A 19669-nucleotide genomic window follows, 5' to 3' on the forward strand; every position below is an offset into this window, starting at 1 on the left:
GAGAAAGAAAGCGAGAGGAGGGCAGATATTGGCTGGGAGAAGAGTAGGGTGTGTGAATGTGATAAAAGGCCCCTTTAGCTAATTCCATGTGGGGGAAACAAACCCATATTAAAACAGAATTTTGCACCCAGCGGGGGATGCAAATCCAACCCCGTATAATGCCAACTCTGTGCTAATTGCTACTTGCAGTTTTCTAAACGAGACTACAATTACCAGACCTCTACAATGGAGGCCAGCTTTTTGCCGTGGCCATGTGGAAAGCACTTGGGGAGCTAAATTATAGGTATGTGGCGACAAGGGCCCGCCGTGGACCCAGTGAGACCTCGCTAAGCGGGCTGAGGGGTGGATCAGTTTGGTCAAGTCCAGCCGGTAATGGAGGGCTTTTTACTGGGCCACGCATCCATCTGGCCAACACTAGGGGCTAAATGGTGAAAAGAGAGTGTGGTTTGTGTGTGTGTATATGTGGTGTATCAGGGTAAAGCAATTAAGATGCGTTTACCATCTATTTAGACAGCTGCTAATGGGCTGACAGCGATACAGCCGCTCTCCACCACGGATACTAATCTATACAGCATGACCAAGAAGGAGGAGGGAGATGGAGAGATGCACAGACACAGAATATATTTGAATAATCACCATTAAGCCTCCAAATGCAGGATAATGTTGGATCCTGTCTTACAAAGATCCTCGCTCTTTTCACTGGTGAAGATTTTAGTACACAGATGCATGAAAGCAAATAAAGTGAACACATGGGAGTAATGATATCCACACCTACACAGCTGTTAATACAACAAAACCCCTCAAACGAGTGTCACTCTACTGGGAACACACACCCTCGTGGGCTGAGATACGGGGCCACTGGTGAGTGCTTTGGCATCCTAATTTCAGTCTGTCTCTCCAGCCCTCCACCTCCCTATGCCAGTTGTTATGGCGATGGGAACCCATGGCTGTCACAGATTTAATGGGACGGGGGGGAAAAATAGAGGGGCGAAGAGGGGGACGGGGTGACTAGCAGTGGAGGAGACACCGCTAAACAGGGGGAGAAAATAAAAGGAGGGTTAAGCTTTTCAAAAGGGATAAGTTTGGTTAATTGAATGTGGGCCTGATGAAGATAAAGGGTACTCTTTCAACTTATCCGGTTTCTGTTGCTGCTCTGTTTCTGTTTTTAATTATCAAGATATCAGCAATTGATACCATCAACATAGTTTCCAACTACAAATATATTCCCACGTTTTACCAATTCTGCGATACTCAACACACTGCAATTCCCCGTATCATATCTGTGCCACTGAAGACAAAGCAAGAGGATTTAGACGATCTGCCCTCCAATTGCCCCCCCACCCCAACATTTTAGCCGCTTTCTTCATTGCAACTTTTAAATTACCCTCAAGTCTTTTCCTTTCAGGCTAATTTATTTCATAAGCATTACCTTAAGCAGTAACTAAATCATGACCCTGATAAGTAAAATTAGTGGTGGAATTGGTTTAAAGCAGGGGTGGGCATTTAATTTCCCCAAGGGGCCACATGAGAAATCGGGACTGTTGTGGTGGACTGCACTAATAAGCTTATGAAGAGATAAAATTCATGAGCAGAATTGAGATCAGCTTATTGGAGCGGTTCTCTACGACTCTCATGAGGCCCCTTGGTGAAAATTCATTGCTCACCACTCGTGTAAAAACGAGTGTATAAATGTATGTAATGTAAGAAGAAGCAAAAAGATATAATGCAATATTCATATTCTGTCCCACTCATAGGTGTGCTTTTAACTTCTTTCAACAAAGAACACAAGCACCACAAATCAGGGAGGTGAGCTTGATGGAAGAATGTGTGGATGTGTGACACAAACGTTTGATAATTAAATCTGTTCAGTTTAATAATGTTGCTGTAAGTCACCTTCGTGGGAAAACTTAAAATTATGCTAATTTTGTCATAGTGAAAATATTTCTTCATTCAACTCAACCAGCATACATGATAATAAAGCTACACTTAACATGCTTATAATAACAGTTTAGGTCTCTGCACTACTAGTGTCAATGCACTCAAATGTCAATAAACAGAATGACAAAAATGAAACAGACATCACTTCATGAACAGACGAACTGAGCAAGGTTATCCACAAGAAAAACAAAGAAAACCTTCAAAAAACAGAACAGTTTCCCCCTAAAGAACGGTTTTCCACAGAGTTGATTACAAATGGTGGTATCAACATTAAACAATATCTCTAATGACTTGAGTCGTTGTCAAGTCTGTACTATTTATCACTTCCAGTGAAACTTGTGCTTCACTCCGACTATCCATCTCCATGCCTCCCACTCTCCCTTTCTCCGTACCTCTCTCCATCACTAACTGACAGACCCACTAATCACTGAGACCAATGGCTTGGAGTTGATCTGCCCAAATGGATCAACACTAGCTAACATCCCTCCGTCCACCGTCCAAACTTCCCCCACGGCGTCCTCTCTCCATCTCCCCCTTTATCTGTTCGTTTAGCCAGTATGCATATCCATCAGCTCAGCCGAGCATCATGGCCAGCACAGCGAGCCAGACCACCCACCCACCCACCCACCCACACACACACACACACACACACACACACACACACACACACACACACACACACACACACACACACACACACACACACACACACACACACACACACACACACACACACACACACACACACACACACACACACACACACGTGTGCGCACACAATTGAAGAGATGGGGAGGCAGACAGGCCAGGTAAACAAACATCACACAGCCCAGTGGTTCACCTAATGTTCCATGACATGACTGCTAGTGATGTCTCTTTCCCAAACACACATAGCTCCAAAGACATATCCAGGACCACCAAAAGCCAGAACAAGTTCTGTTTACCAAAGTGGGAGGATGGACAGGTGGAGGAAGCGGAGCAAGGGCAGGTCAAACAGATGGCTGTGATAGAAGAGGTATATTTAAAAAAGGACAGAGCTTGCAAAGATGGAGAGAGAGGATACTCAGAGGACAGAGGCTATGCTGGGTGCACTCTTTGTGATCGTCTGGATCTGTTACTTAAAGGGTTATGGATGCATTGGGTGAAGATTGGCTCAACTTTGATTAATCCAGAACTGCATCTAGATCCAGTGAGTTAAAGCACATCATTTTGATATTCTCAAGAAAATACCACAAACATATATTTTGGTGGAAGTAAGATATCTGGAGTAGATCTTGTTAACAAAAGTGTTTATAACAGCATATGTCTGTATTAGCCAATAAACACTGGATTTTATATAATTTGTTTGAAATAGACACTAAATGTGGACTATTACAGTACTGAATAAAACATAATAACAATAATAAACATTTTAATGTTCAGCAGTTTTCCACCTGCCCATGTTGACAGGAGAATCTTTTCCTAAATCTCAACAGATGAACCTACAATGATGTTTTTGGACCTCAACATGCTAGAAAAAAAAAAGCCAAAGAGATGCAAGATCAGGAAGATTTATGGACATGTGAAAGTTAATCTGAGGAGCGAGCAGCATAGGAAGATCAATCAGCTATTAGAAGAGGAATCAATTATGAAGAATTACCTAAGAGCAACAGGGGAAGGTAAGTAAAAAGAATAAAGTGAAAAGGATGACGTATTGTAAAAACAAAGTTCACCTGTTAGGTGAAATGAGAGAGCCATGAGCAAAAAACAAAAAAAGCCATTAGAGACAGTGAGAAGTAAAGAAGGATGCCAGGAGACATGATCTTCATCTGGTCCTGGTGTGTGCTGGGAGCCAGGCGGACCAGCGTCTGGGTGGGGACAGGCTAAAATCAAGGTTAGCCATGTGTGCTAATGTGGCTGACAAGCGTCCCCCTCCATATGCACACTCCGACTAATGGCAAATGCGTTAGCGCTGCCTATACACACCCCAACACACATACACAGATGGATAACACCAACCGCCGTGCCACCAAATGCCTTTTGCTTGAATTCACATGCAAATTTGCGTGTCGCTGTGTGTATGTGTGTGTGAGAAATGTTCAAGCACTTTGGTGGACATGATCTGCCATTAGCATCAAGGCAGATTTCAATAATTCTGGAAAAATACACACAGTCCTGTAATTTTCCCCTCTCTCGTTTCTCACTGACACGGATGTGCGTGTGTGTATGTGTGTGTGTTGGAGGGGATAAGAGAATGACACGCTTTGCGACGGAGCAGAGGAGAGAGGGTCAGATAGAGAGATAGCAAAAGGGGAGGAGAGGAACGGCGAGGAGAGACAAGGGAAACATTTTTCCTGTCATTGGGTGCAAAAAGCAGAGCGGCAAAACTGATGGTAATTGGGTCTTCGATGGGCTGAAGGAAACCCACCGTAGCATTCTGGAAATAGCCAGCTAATGTGGTTTGAGGGAGGGGAAATGACAGATTGTGACAGAGCTGGTGACACGTACAAAGAAGCGCATTGGTTTTTAAGTTCAAGCCAGATATACTGACAAAGAAAAAGCAGCAGTCAATTGTATGTATTACTTTTATTTAAAGAGGGAAGGCTACTGGAGCAAGCTCAACTTTATAAGAATATCCTCATCACGCAAAATTAAAATAAACAAAACAAAAAAGGATTAATCACTCAAAAAAAAAAGGACTTAACAACTTAAGAAATTTATTAATCAAAGAATTTGTCAAACTAATAGCACAAAGAAGGAAAAAAAAATACATTATTTGTAGTTCTAGGTTAACTTACCCTCCATTCTGCCATTTACAGAAAGGACCTTGACCAGTGCAAGGTATTTGCTGGCATCCAATGCTACTGATGAGTCCTTACGACTCCTAAAAGCAGAGACAGAGATAGCAACAGACAGACTTGATTAATGTATTCCACTTACAGTAATGCAACTCATCTATTGTACGTTCTCAGTGTTCAGGCTGATGCTGGAAGCAGGTGGTGAGTGAAGAGAAGGAAACGGGGGAGGCAGAGGGGAGAGTTTCCTGTGTTTTAGCCAGTCAACTAAGCGGCTGGACCCTGCATTAATGTCTCCCCTAATACCACTCAAGTTAAACTTTAATGGCCTGCTACTGGCCACAGTGCAGCCATGTGCGTCTGTGTGTGTGCGCGCGTGTAGAAAATTTGTTTGTGTGCGCACATTATGCTCCACTCACAATTCTCTCTTCAGGTTCAGTGCTTCCTCCACATTGTTTTGGCGACAGCACAGGTTGATGAGGATGGCGTAGCCGCCGGCTGTCATCTCCTCTTCGTGCTGCTGCTTCAGCTCGAGGGCACGCTGCAGGTTCTGATCAGACAACAACGCTCTCAGGAAAAAAAAATAACCCAAAACCAAACACAAAAACAAAGCAGCTAACTTCAAAAAAGAAAACAAAAGAAAAAGAGCCTTATGAGACCAAAAGAAATTTTACCTCCTCAGCACTCAGAGCCTGGATGGCCTGTTTGAGAACAAGTCCTAATGGTTTGTTCTCTGCTTTTAGTTCAGCCAATTTATTCTCAAGTGCCAACACCTTGCCCTCAATTCCCTAAAGGAGACAGAAAGGTGTTAAACACATGTACATGACCACTGTCCAACCTCACGGGTACAGGAGCTTGTACAAATAGACACATGGACATTCATCTCCACAGGAGAGCTGCGCTCTTACTTGGGGTGTGGGGAAGATGTCTTTACAAAATGGCACATCAAAGAAAGTTATGAGGATAATTGTGAAACTTGAACATTTTGTATGCGTCCTTCACAATGTCCTACTTACAGTGGCACGAGGAGTAGCTGACACAGGGCCATTGGAGACTTTCTCTTTGGGGTCTACCAAAGCCATCACATCCTGACACACACACATGCACACACAGCGTCAACACTTGGCATCCAATTTCTACTGCAGTATAATGAGCACTTAGAGTAACAGTGCAGAAAACATAGTGGAAAAACTGACTCTAATTTACCTGAAAACGATATAATAAAATGTCCAAAGTAACAGTAGGTATATTTAAAAATAAAAGACTGAAGGTCGGGCTCAATACCTTGACAAGCTCAGGAACGTGGCAGGAATCCAGAAGGTTCCTTATCCCTCGATAGAGGTTTACTGAAATCATTATATTCTGTGTAGAAATCAGCAGGAAAACAAACATCAGCAAGAAACTCGAGCTTAACCTGTCGATTTCTGTTACAAAGTCAGCTGAAAATCTCTCAGCCACAACTAAATTTAAAAAAATCCATCAAGAGCTTATGCTCAAAATCGTTTGCGGAGCATAACGCTGTAATCAGGTGCTACTGGAAATGATGCAATTTCAATAAAGGGACATTAACGACTAATTAACAACAAAATGGCAAAACTCTTTCAGTGACATCCTTTTTTTGGTGATTAATACCTGAGAGATGACCTGCATGCAAATTAGAGTTGACGCTATTGACTCATTACTCAAAAATGAATATGCAACTATTCACTGGATTCCACTTTGCAGATGAGAGTTTGAGCTTTTGTGTGTTTTATGTTATGTGGGTTAAGGCCCTCCACAGATGACTGATGAGCCAATAATGAGATGAAAATATAATACAACAGGACAACTTTAAATACATACAAGACGAAAAAAAAACATAAAAAAAAAAACTAAATAATGGCTGGATATATATAGAAAAAAAAATCCTAAAATATATAATATACAATAGTCAAAAACCCTGAAGGTGAATAAAATAATGTAATTCTGGATAAAAATGAAAGACCTCAAAACCCAAAATAATAAAATAGAATCAAACAAAGATATATACACTCTCACAAAACACTAGTCTGGACTTTGAGAAATTGATTAGGATACTTTCATCTTGTGAATGTTTATGCTGATTAGAATTTAAAGGAAAATGACAAATTAATAAATATTGTGATATATATTCATATTTGCTCCAAAGCATATGAAGTATTGCTTTATATGAAAAGGATTTCCGCAGATGAAGGTGAGAAACAGCACTGCCAACACTGGTATCAAAAAAAAAATGTCCACTTAAGGATTAACATTTATTTTTTTTACACTTTAAATTCCAAACAAAGCCAGTGAAGAGAGTTTTTGTTTCTTCCTTTTTTCCCCCTAAATCCTTGATGTAAAACATGATTTAATCTTCTTCAACATGTCTGGACCTCGTAACTCAAACCTTCACTCTTGAAAAATAGAGCACAGGATGAGCGTGTATACTGTAAATAATCCGAGTCCGATTACACACCGCATCATCTCAGATCAGACAGTCCAAGCTCCTTTAAAGTGGGAAGGTTATGAATGTACTGGATATAGAGATGTTAGTACATGAATGTGTGGTGTGTGCATTTCTCCCCCCAATCAACTTAATCGGTGTGTGTACCTTAGACTGCAGCTGACTGAAGAATTTCCGCAGTTTGTCTTCTTGCGCCCGCACCTGCCCTTCTGACATGCTGTCGATCAGATTATACAGGAAGTAGGCTGTAGCTTCTGCACAAACACACACGCATATACACATGCACAGTGAGCCGTTGTCTTGGGAATACATTTCATTTGCCACCGTGTCAGTCACTCTGGCCATTTGTGCATTTATACTATTTTTCTGTAACCTCTGCAGAGTGTGTGATTGTGTTTCTTTTCTGCTGACAGAAGCTGCTTTTGGGCTGGAGTTTGAGTGAATGTACGACGGCTGGCAGTGACAGATTCCTCTTACTGCAGCGTGTACACACACACACACACTTGCAGATGTCGTGTAACTGGATGTGACATGGATAACGGTCTCCATCGCTCCCACCTGCACACACACCAGTTTCAGCACTTTGGACATTCTGTGACACACACACACACACACACACACACACACACACACACACACACACACACACACACACACACACACACACACAGCGACATTAACGCTCTGCACACACACTGACAGCGCAAAAACGCTGCCTAACAGTCACACATACCCACTTTAACTACTCTGCGCTGTGTCAGCAGCTAGGCTCCCTTTCCTCCGATGGAGAGGGCAGGTCTTTCATCCACACAGCAACACACTCACACTCACACACACACACACACAAAATGATGAGAAGTGGGCCGGGCAGCAGCTACTGAGACTGAACGTAAACACATGCAAAGCATTTTTTTGTCATCTGAATTATAGTTAGAAAGTGACAGCGCATACAGTCCCGACTCTGAATACCAATATGAGTTACACGTACAGCCATACTCTCACTCCTCTCTCCTTCTCACCTGCACAAATGCACACAAACACATTCCAGGCATGTCCTTGTATACAAGATATCAGCATCATGAATTGTTGGTAGGAATGGGACATATAAATGTTTCCTTACCAGCAGGGGAAGAGTTTCCTTTAGAGAAGCGTTCATCTTTGTATAAGACCTCAGTAATCTGGAAACACAAATTGATCACACATAGAAATTACAGTACGTCATATGCAGCAAGTGGAAGAATGTACATGGCATAACCAAATAATGACAGGCATGGGCCATGTTTTAACAATGTAGATTCTATCTCCAAAAGTTGATTCTGTTCATCTGGACATAGCGTTTTCTGGGAGAAACGTTTCGTCACTCATCCAAGTGACTTCTTCAGTCTCAGCTGACTGCAGGTTTCCCCAATCTTATAAACAGTACAGTAAAAATGTAGATTTTACTGAATGTGACTTTCTGTCAGAAAAGCAAATTAAATATCAAACCCTTATTTTACAACCCTCCTAAATGCAACTCATCTTAACTTACAAGAAAAAAGCCAATCAGAGGCAGACAGAAATTCATCTCATGTCTCATTAAACTTGTGTCAAGTTTAAAAAATGCTTCTTTTTATTTGCACTTGTTTGTTCTAACATAGCCGCTGATAAACTCCTTCTAAACCTCTCTGTTGTACTTCTATATCACTCTTTGCAGCCCGCGTGGGCATGTTGACCTCTTACCTTCACCATGCTCTCCACATCAGCAGACCTGCAGGGGGCAGTAGAGGACAAGACATGAGTACCCAGGGCAGGTCAACAAGACTCCAACTTCACAGAGTTGCTGTGCAGTTTGGTCATAAGCAAGCATAGGCTATACTTTAAATATAAAAGGACATCTTTATGCGTCACCAGCTTACTTTCCCTTAATATCTTTGTGTTAATATATAACTGTTTTAAGCTAGTAGTTAACAGCCTCCCTTTAACGCCACACTAAAAAAAAGTATTAGGTAAAAACACTATATAATATTTAAAGCAGCAAAAATACATTTTCATACCTTTAAAGAAAAACACAAATTCTGTACATTTTGCTACATTTTCCCCCCAAAGTGAGGAAAATCCAGTTCTTCAGGAACTACAATGATACATCTTCGCTCAAAGACGTTTTGCATTAAGGACTTACTCAATAAATGACGTAACTTTTATTCTAACAACACACATGATATGACATTTGAAATCAAGTAATCGTAACACAGACAGTGTCATGTTCCCGTAGCTTCTGAATTGACAGTGTGGCACAACACACCGAGAAAGAGCGACAGATTTTGTAATTTGACATTCTCAACCTCGCTGTACATGAGAGGAGAGACGGCAGTATAAAAGCCTGGAAAAACCACAAAAGACACAGTGAAACAAAGTCACACACATGCACACAGGCTAAATGATGACAATGTGTGACATTTCTGGCGTTGTCAGCTAGTTGGCGGAAAGGAGGAGAAAGTGGGTGATGAGAGGAGGGAAGAAGAGGTCTTTAATGATTAAATTATCCCCTGACCTTGTCTTTGACAGGAGCAGGTCTTACACAGCGATGACACGGCGTTCGCAAACACACACATGCACACACAGACGCACACGGTCCCTAAGTGACAAGCCCAATTATGACCCTGTCAGCCAACCTAACTATCAGAACGGTGAGAGTGTGTGTGTGTGTGTGTGTGTGTGTGTACATGTGTGTGCAATGAGAGAAAAGCAAATAAAAAAAGCTCTGGAGATAAAATAAAAACAAACGTGGATACTGCGAGTTAAAATGGAAACGACACATATGTAGAGAAACATTTCGATTTAAAGTTTGTCTTATTATTTTTACTACATTTTTATTATAAAGCTTCTGAATAAATTTTTAGCTTTAAAAAAAAAAAAAAAAAAGGCATTTTGCTATAATTCTAGTCCTTAAAGTAAAAACTATGCTGCCAAGCTCAAACTATGGCATTGTCTTGTTTTTTTAAATGATGGATTCCTGAGAATAATCAGCATAACTTTTTCCCTTTTGTTAGTTAGCATGCACTACAACAAAGAAACTACCAGCTGAATTATAAAGCTCAAATTTAAGCTCAACTGAGCGTATCCTGGCTTAGTGGAAGAAATAACTTTGGTCCCAGCAGACAAGTCAGCATTTTTCTCTTGACACACCTCCAGCCTCACTCAGGGGCTGGAGTGTTTTTGTGTGGGTGTGTAGTGCTAAACTGTAAATATTCATAAACATCCCTTCAAGAAAGCCTGTGGGTCAGTCTGCGTTTGTGTGTCTGTGTAGGGTGAGACAACCAGAGACCAGTATGGGGGTCTGGGTATGAGCGACAGTGTTGGGCATCTGCTAATTTACATATCTCCCACGGTGCTTTGAGGCAAGAGCTAAGGGATGACAAGCTCCATATGCATGAGGCATCCATGTATATCTTTTGTGTGTGTGCATGTGTCTGCATGCATGTGTGTGTGGTAGTGTTTTTCCCCGCAGCTGCTGAAGCACAGACACTGTAGATGGTGTGATCAGCTGCACATGTCATATTCATAGCATATGCTGCAGTGACCTCCACATAGCTACAGGCCTCCCTCAAACACCAGTGAGGAGTTTGGGGGCAAAATATGGAGAAATATGGAATATAAAGTGATGGGGAACATGTGAACACATGAAGGGACGGCAGGCTAATAACTCACTTTTTGAAGCCCAGAATGAGGCTGCTGCGGAAAACACCGAGGTCCAGGGAGGGGAAGGAAGGATCCGACACTGGAAAGAGAAGACAAATCATGATTACAGGGAAAAAAAGCGACAAACCGATTCACATTCTGGAATCCTGCAATGAAGTTTAAGATTGGGATTGGTGGCCTTGCAATTCAACTAATCAATAATCTAACATGCAAGGCTTTCAGCACATTTTCAGCAAAGTTCAGGAGAAAGCTTAAATTCAAAGCTTTGTTTAAAGCTGTAATGTGATAGTTATTCCACCCTCACCAGTCTGCATAAAACCCTGCAAACAGGGAATGTGATTAGAAGTAATGCTATTCCAGTAATAAGCCAGAAGCTACAGTCCCAAACGCTGCCTAAAAGGCAGTGTCGAAGTGTAACACTGATGACACATTGCCTGTGTGAAGACTTCTACGTTCACCTGCCATTATTAACTGGAAGAAACACCACTATGCCAATCACATGGCAGTAACTCAATTAGGGCTGTGCGATATGACCAAAATCTCATATCCCGATATAAGAATTCTATCGTCCCGATAACGATATAAATCACAAAAATGTAGCATTTTCTGTAAATTTTGTGAATCTCGGGCAGCTCGTCTTACGGGAAGTGTTTCCAGCTGCGCGTCATGTAGCTGGAGTCGAGTGTTTTAACCAAAGCATGAAACTATACATTTTTAGACATAAGTTGTAAAGGCCGCCGTTTTCTTTGGTCTAAGGTTTATTTTTTAGCACCTGGCGGCTCTTTTTTAATTCTCATCCATAAATAATCTGCTCTTTCACGTGATTCAGTTTATTTTGAAAAATCTCAACAGAATCTTGAGCTTTATTGTGAAAGGTTTATGTGGAACATAAACAAGCGGACATGCGATGGTGTTACGTCGTTGTTGCTAACCACAACGCATAAAAACAGGCGCTTGTCCGTCCATAGTGTGGTTATATGAAATATAAGGGAAAGAGAAAACTTTAAGAAATTAATATAGCCACTACAGTGACCATCAAAACGATGAAAAAAAATACTGCCGTAAACAGTTTATTTTGCGACACCACGAAACAAACGATAGCGTAAAATGAAATGATAGACGTTTTTATATTGTCATCCGATATATATCGTTATATCGAACAGCCCTAAACTCAATGCATTTAAGCATGTGGACATGGTCTTGGTTTCTGCTTCCACATTCGAGAAAAGTATCTAACTATTCTGCCAAGACAATTTTTTTGCACACAAAAAGGCAACACATAACGTTGGCAGCAGATAAGACCCAGCACCATTTCTAGGAAGATATGTGAGGGTTAAAGAATCTGTAAAACTTTCTTCACATGAGGCCAAAAAAAGGAAAAAGGAAAATAAATTCACTAGGGAGTACAAATGAAAGAAACGCAACAGCTGCCTGTGAAAATGAGTGGTGGATGCTAGAGACTAAAAACAGAAGAAAGGGAAAACAGGAAGAGTCATCCATTATTTAGCGGCCATCTCTATCCCATTCCTCTGCCAGTTGAGGCGCCTCTCGTTCTCGCTTCTTACATATTCACACAAACTAATCTCTTAAAAGGCCTGATGAGCACCGAGAAGCAAGTGGGCAAATGTGTGTGTGTGTGTGTGTGTGTGTGTGTGTGTGTGTGTGTGTGTGTGTGTGTTAATGCTGGGCCAATTAGCCTGCAGGCAAAGTGCAAAAAATGCTGCAGAGATTCTTTAGACTGAATAAGAGAGTGTGTACTTACACAGAGTGTAGAGTTTGGCCAGGTCGGTCACAGCCACCAAGCGCATCTCTGAGCATAAAAAGCCCTCCGACTCCACAGAGATGCCTGCATCCTGAAGACCAAAACAACAACAAAAAATCCCAGACAACTTTAAATCAGAATAAACATAAATGAAAACTGGTCACATGAAAAAAACCAAACAAACCAACAAACAAGAACCCTCACACAGATTTATGGATTACCTTGAGGGCTTGTCGAGCTGCATCAATGCTGGGGAACACAGGGAGGATGTAGTTGGATAAAGTCTCGACATCAGGGGAAACATCGAGAGCCTGCATGCCTTTCATCACCTCTACAACACCTACAACACACAAGTAATAGGTAAGAAAAATCTGCCTTTCTTCCCCCCAGATGGATGCATTTATGTTGTGTAGTGAAAGAAGCAACTAAGAGTTGTTGTTTTTTTTAATGAAACAACAGAATAAAAAGACAAAAAAGACAAAAATAGATCAATGCTTCTATCAGAGGTTCCTTTGAATTCTGAAGGTACTCAGTTAAATATTGTTTGAAAATCACTCATTCCTAGAATCTAGGATGCTACTGTCAAACAGGTACCCTTAAACCAGAATATATTCAGTTTAAAAATCAGAAGAAAAGTCTCAAACACACAAATATAAAAGCAAAGTTGTTATTTGCACCGTTATAAATGATAATCTTAATTTTTTTTTTAAACCAGCTTTTCTATCATTCAGATTCTAATGACAAATGCATTATAGAATATGAAAGGCCTTGAAGTTAATGTGACTGAAAGGGTGAAATTAAGAACTTTTATACATGCTTTCCTTTTCTCATATTTGTGCACAGGTCTGACGAAAAACTATTAAATCCACTCTTCTTTTCAGCAACAAAGTGCAAATGGCTCTTTCACGATCTACCTCAGACGAGTGAGTGCGTGTGCATAAACATGCAGTTGCCCTGAAGTGGACTCTTGCACCCTCACCCTGTTCTCCAGCAGAAACTGGAGGTCCTGCTCCAGGGAAAGAGGCCAAAAACAGTCACATACATATGGAACAGCCATTCGCATGTTTAACATGCCTTCAAGCATCTTCATGTTTGTGTGTGCACATATGCAAGCAGCTTTGGAGCACTTTGCATATTTCTGGGAGCATGGCCACAAAGGAAATGGGCCTAAATGAGCACATATACACGTCTGTGTGTGCGTGTTTGCTCTTATTAAGTGTTACAATTTGGTGCAAGGACAGAAATAATCCATCTATGGTACTATACATGCTATGCATAAGCACATCAAGGGCTTATACACCTGGCTCCCAAGCGGACTTCTGAAAACTATCCTAAAGTGCTTCCTTGAGTTGACATACCTTAAGATGCTGTGTGTATTTAAGCTGCACTCAGGTGCAAAACAAACACACACACATATCTGTGTTTCTGCATCCTAATGGGACGTATGTGTTCACCTGGCAGCCTCTTTTCAGCTGAATAAAAGATGAGTCCTGGGCTTTTATATGCCATTAAAACCTGCCGCTGGGGTGCATTATCCCAGGTAGGGCTACCTGAACCACTCCATCCATCCACCCTTCTCCGCCCTCCATTTCACTCATTCATCGTCCCCTCTCACTATCCATCTACCTGCTTTCAAGTTAAAGTAAACAGACGATCTTCTCAATGGAGGATCCATCCACTCTGCTGCCCATCCCTCCATTCTTACCCCCTAATCACTTTCATCCAACTCTTTTTTTATGAAAGAAAACAGGGAGCACCTTCTGTCCTCCTGAATAATCCATAATCAATTTCACAGAGAGCAAAAGGAGCTGAAAACAAGTGAATGGATAGCTGGAAGTATATAAATGGACAGGTTCTCTCACGCTTTTCAGCTTCCACACATGAGCTTTCATGACCGTCAGCACTTTTCTTTGGTCAGTTGAGCAGGTTTGTGTGCTTTCATCCCCACAATCAACTAACCAAAAGCTTTAATTCCTCTGAACTCCAGGTTGTTTCTTCTTTGGTTTGATTTAAAGGCTTGAATTGAGTTAACTAAGAAGCAAGCCTATGAATAATACTAGTTATTAAAAATTTCTTTCTTTCTTTGTTTTTTTAAAAAAGGGGGTTACGCAAGCAATACTGTGCAAAAGTCTTAATTTCTTTACATTTTACTTCCAGGGAGCCAGACTTTCTTAGAATTTTTAAAGTGGTCTTAAGAAATAGTTCTCCAAGCTCTCTGAAGATCTTTTAAAAGTTTTCGTTGAAACATTGGCTGCTTTCTCACTCCTTTTCACTGTAAAGCCACTTTAAACTGAACTAAGAATCACTCATCCTTAAAATGACAGCTCTTTCAAGGGATGAACTAGTGTTGTGCCTACACATCACCAATAACTTGGTAAAGAACGGATTTTAAAACCATATCTTTAGGAATTTTTTTTTTTTTGCACCAATAAAGTGATTCCCGAAGAGCTATTAGCGAAGAACTAGACAAGGTGTGCAGTGTGTACTTTAAAAACAATTGAGGAAACTGGGAGTGGAAGTGGAAGACAAATGCAATGGGAGGTTCAAATCATCAACAGTAGGTACATCTATAAACCAAGATGGAGGCTCTGTGATGGTTTGGGGCTGAATTTTGGTGTTGGTGTTGGAGATCTTGTCGAAATCTGATGGATAGATTTTGATCCACAATCCAATACTATCTATTAAAATATTGACTTTCAAGCTTCTTAGAATTGTACAGACTGTTTTTGCCTTCCATGCACGTTTTACTATATCCCTAGCAAAATGTAAAGAAAAGAGGGGTGACTTTTGCACAGTACTATATCTAAGTAACGTCAATATAGTAAATACAGAACCAGTGCCTTTGTCTCATCTGTCAAAACTGTTAACTACGAATAAATTAGTAAAACAGTTAAGCTACAACGCTAAACAAGGCCTGATAATATGTAGTGTCATTTATACCACTCTCTCTTTTGTCTTTTCACTCCAGAATACATAATAATGTGAAAGCCTCTTTCTTCTTTCCTCCCTGTCTGAACAATTTAAAGACAGATTTGGCACAGAGGACAACTGAGAAGAGGGGAGACCTCTCTAGGTTGGTCAGCATTAAGACTGACATACCATCCAGGCAAGAAGTATCAAAGTAGTGAGTTAAGCATGGCAGTGGTCACAAGATATCATCATCAGATTCATGTCTTCAGGTTAACTGTCACAGACGAGAAGTGAGGATGGAGAAGAGAGAGGAGGAGAGGAGTGGAGTGAACTGGTCGCTGTCATCTCCTCTTGTCCTTGGACATGAGTACCTGTCACTTCCCCCTTTGCTCTCTCCCCCCCTAACACCATCTGTCTCTCCGTGTCCATGACTCTCTAAAGGTAGACATTGTTGCTGCAAGGCAAAGGCAGGTTATGTTTAAAAACATAAGAAAAAGTCTATTTTGTGAGACATCTAGAGCTGCAATTTCACCCTTCCTTTTCTTTCTTTTAATCAAGATGATACTTGGCTCTCACACCACATTTTAAATCAGAATTAAGTTCAGGGTCAGGCTGTGAATGTGCTAACTATCTGACAGAAAAGTCTGCTTCCCACAGAGGATGTAAACAAAATCAGGTAAGGGGCAAAAGCAGAGAAGGGAGCCTTTACCTCATCACCCCGACTCTCAAACAAACAAGGCCAGAAACACCACCTCTTCCTCTACAGTTTCCCCTCCGCTCCCTTTTCTTGCTCCTCCATGTCAGATGTGATAAGAGTGCTTTGCGTTGCGAGGACTGACAAGCATCGACTAGCTGCAGGCAGGTGGCATATATGGCCAAACATATGCTTTCTCCAAACCCGCCAAATCCACACCTAATCAGAATGTTCTCCCCCATCCCCCGCCACTGCCCGCCTTCAATTCCACAGCTCCGGCCTCTCTGCCTGCTAGTGACACCTGTGGACAAAAAGTGACACGGCGCTTAATATTTCATAGGCCGTGCACAGTGGGGCGCGTAATCCAAAGTGAATTCCCTCAGAGCCCTTACATTTACATGAAATCAAGTCACTCTGCATCAGTCACATCACCTGCACTGGTCTTCGAAAGCCCGCCCTCTCCACTTCCAACTTTCAATACACACACACACACACACACACACCTCCAACAACAGCAGGAGAGAGAAAGGGGGGAAAGAAAAGAGAAGTTGCATCATTCATGAGCGTTGAGGCCAACACCATCACAAACAAGCGAGTGTGTGAGTGAGAGTGAAGTTTCTCCGTTTTCCTTCCTTCCGTTCTTCCTCCTTTCTCCTTCTGTGATACCTAAATGGATGCTGTCCGATGTGTCTGTGTGGCTTCGAGACTGTGCGGTCAGAGAATTTAAGCTGGAGTAAGTGTCTGTGTGTGTGGTTGTGCATGTTTAAACTCCTGTCTAGTCCACTTGTTCATGCTGTCAAGCTAGCCGCCGAGACATCTCACCATTCAAACTGCGAATCTGTCTCGACCACACGGAGAAGCCAATCTGCAGCATCGCCACACCGGCGTAACCGGTTTCTACTCCCTGCCAGTTCAAATGCTGTCAATTGGCTGACAGTTGAAAAATACATCATTTATTAATCGCTCTAAAAAAACCCAAAGAGAGACCCAGGGTTCAGCATAAATAAAGCACTTAAAAACCGAGCGGCTACTGAACACATTTGACAGAGCACATTCACTAATGAGTTATGAATTTTGACAAGTCGCCAGATGCCAGCTATCTGTCAGTGAGACGATTTCCCCCACAAGCCCATAGCTGACAAAGACAAGAGAAAGAAACTAATTATTTTCCTTCAAACGAGACAGAAATTGGGGACAGAAATATTCCCATAAAATGCATCTGCTGAGCCATTAAACTATATTAAGAGGCTAAAACCCCAAAAAGTTTTCAACCGAGTGTCAGACAAGAGTCCAGTAAAAGTAACGTGCCCAGTGAAAGAAGGGGGGGAAAAAAGGGGGGCTGTGCCACATTTAACACAAATCACACATAGTACCTGTCAAAAGCTCCAGGTGAGTAAAGTTTAAAAGTTAAAAATGAAATTATTTGTCAAGTTTGTTCTGACATGAAAGAAACAGCTTTTTTTTAAAAAGCTGCTCTTGTAAATATTCTGGCAGCCGTCACATTTTCTGTGTAATATCACGCATTAGCTCATTGTTGTCCAAGAGTACAAAATAATATGCTATGAAATATACTTTTTTTTACCTACCCTGCTCATTATTGTCCAGAATACTTTGCAGAAATAAATTACATTAATTGATGTAATGGCTCCATTTATGTGTTAATTTCATACAACCAGTTACTGCTACTGCTTTTTTTGCTCAGGAGGAAAAAAAAAGTCCCCATTTGATTATTATCCTGGAAAGAAATAAAGCAAAGATTACTCTCACAATCTAAATGTAGCCCCGTGCCCCCACAAGGCATCGGCATAGCACTTCAGTGGAAAAGGAGTACTGCAGGGAATCGGAAAAACATCTGGACTGAAAAACAAGTTGACTTAGACAAATGATTGGAGGAAACGACTGAAGCAAAACGACCTCTGACCCCTCAATGCATCCGAGAGGTCTGTGCATCCATCTATGTGGGTCTGTATGAGCAGGAGGGAGATGCAGAAGTCCAACCATTCAGACTGCTTCTGCACAGTTGATGTAGTGTTCGCTTTTATATGTACGGTGTCTTTTTGCAACACTGCTAGAAGCACATACCAAAGATTATTTCAAAGACTTACACAACAGGTCTAAAAGTGTTTAGAGTTCCAGAAACCCGATAAAAACCAAAACGTTAATGACGTAGTAGCTTTTCTAGTTATTTCCTGTAAAAAAAGGCCAAAAGACCCATTAGGTGACCAATGTGTGCAAGTTTGATTAAATTATGAGCAATGCTGAAGGAAAAGTAGCAATTCTTGTGATGTGCAGACAGAAGCTTCGCCATGGCATAAGCTCATCGGTCCTTCAGCCAGATGAGCTAAAAATACAATGTTCATTTGCCTCTGTACTTTCTGAAAGTCAACATTTATTTAGGATCCGGAACAAATGCAAAGTGTGTACATCTTCTAAAATTTGCTATCTATTCCAAGAACTCTCTAGAGAGACCCGTGTGGATTTGTGAGTAGGTGTTTCTGTGTGCGTTTGTCTCGTCTTCGCCTGCTCTGACTCTGTCATGCAAGGATCAGACCTCTTCGCCCTTCACTGCCCCAGCCAAGTGAAACCTGTCCCAGTTGGACCACTCTGTGAGTCATTAATATTTAAGGGAAACTCTTTTAAAAGCTCTTTCTGGTACAGAGGAAGTCATAATCCCCTCTGCACCACAGAAAAAAAAAAGAAAAACATGTTCAAAAACTGCTAATATGACATTCACCAAAAACCTATTTCCTATTACGTGTATTAAAAACAGCTGGTAGGTCAGTTTTTCCTTCTGTCACAAGGCTGTATAACACCTGTTAGGTTCTCATACACACAAGATTGCTCGCATCAGGTAAAGCGGCTTGTTTAGCTACAAGATCTAATGGTTTCTATCAAGTTATTGGCTTCCAAGTGATGGCACAGATTACAAGCACATGAGCAATAACTCATAAAAAAACATAACATTAACACATGAAGACATGTTTAGCTTCTACAGCAATTAATCAGGATGTAAAATAAAGTCAAATGGACCTCATCAATATGACAATGTTGCAAAATCAAAGTTGTATGAGTATCTTAGGGAGGGGCAACATTTTAGCTGGTCTTGACTTTCCAAAAAGTCTTTAAAATGGTAAATGGCCTGTATTTATATAGCGCCTTACTAGTCCCTAAGGACCCCAAAGCGCTTAACATATCCAGTCATCCACCCATTCACACACACATTCACACACTGGTGATGGCAGCTACATTGTAGCCACAGCCACCCTGGGGCGCACTGACAGAGGCGAGGCTGCCGGACACTGGCGCCACCGGGCCCTCTGACCACCACCAGTAGGCAACGGGTGAAGTGTCTTGCCCAAGGACACAACGACCGAGACTGTCCAAGCCGGGGCTCGAACCGGCAACCTTCCGATTACAAGGCGAACTCCCAACTCTTGAGCCACGATCGC

The 19669-nt window shown here is 41.5% G+C and overlaps 1 protein-coding gene across 1 annotated transcript in view; it reads right to left on the reverse strand.

The window, feature by feature from the left end:
• lrpprc (leucine-rich pentatricopeptide repeat containing) overlaps window positions 1-19669 on the reverse strand; it is a 64058-nt gene that overhangs the window by 38339 nt on the left and 6050 nt on the right. Inside the window, exons 12-22 of the mRNA XM_080868634.1 lie at window positions 12838-12956; window positions 12617-12707; window positions 10864-10933; window positions 8896-8923; window positions 8297-8354; window positions 7324-7430; window positions 5997-6074; window positions 5729-5800; window positions 5387-5500; window positions 5132-5262; window positions 4716-4801 (exon numbers count right to left, since the gene is read on the reverse strand). Coding sequence (XP_080724760.1) covers window positions 4716-4801; window positions 5132-5262; window positions 5387-5500; window positions 5729-5800; window positions 5997-6074; window positions 7324-7430; window positions 8297-8354; window positions 8896-8923; window positions 10864-10933; window positions 12617-12707; window positions 12838-12956 — 954 coding nt within the window. The remainder of the gene's footprint in view (window positions 1-4715; window positions 4802-5131; window positions 5263-5386; window positions 5501-5728; window positions 5801-5996; window positions 6075-7323; window positions 7431-8296; window positions 8355-8895; window positions 8924-10863; window positions 10934-12616; window positions 12708-12837; window positions 12957-19669) is intronic.

The sequence above is a fragment of the Rhamphochromis sp. 'chilingali' genome, assembly GCF_963969265.1.
Source record: "Rhamphochromis sp. 'chilingali' genome assembly, chromosome: 20".
Lineage (NCBI taxonomy): Eukaryota > Metazoa > Chordata > Actinopteri > Cichliformes > Cichlidae > Rhamphochromis > Rhamphochromis sp. 'chilingali'.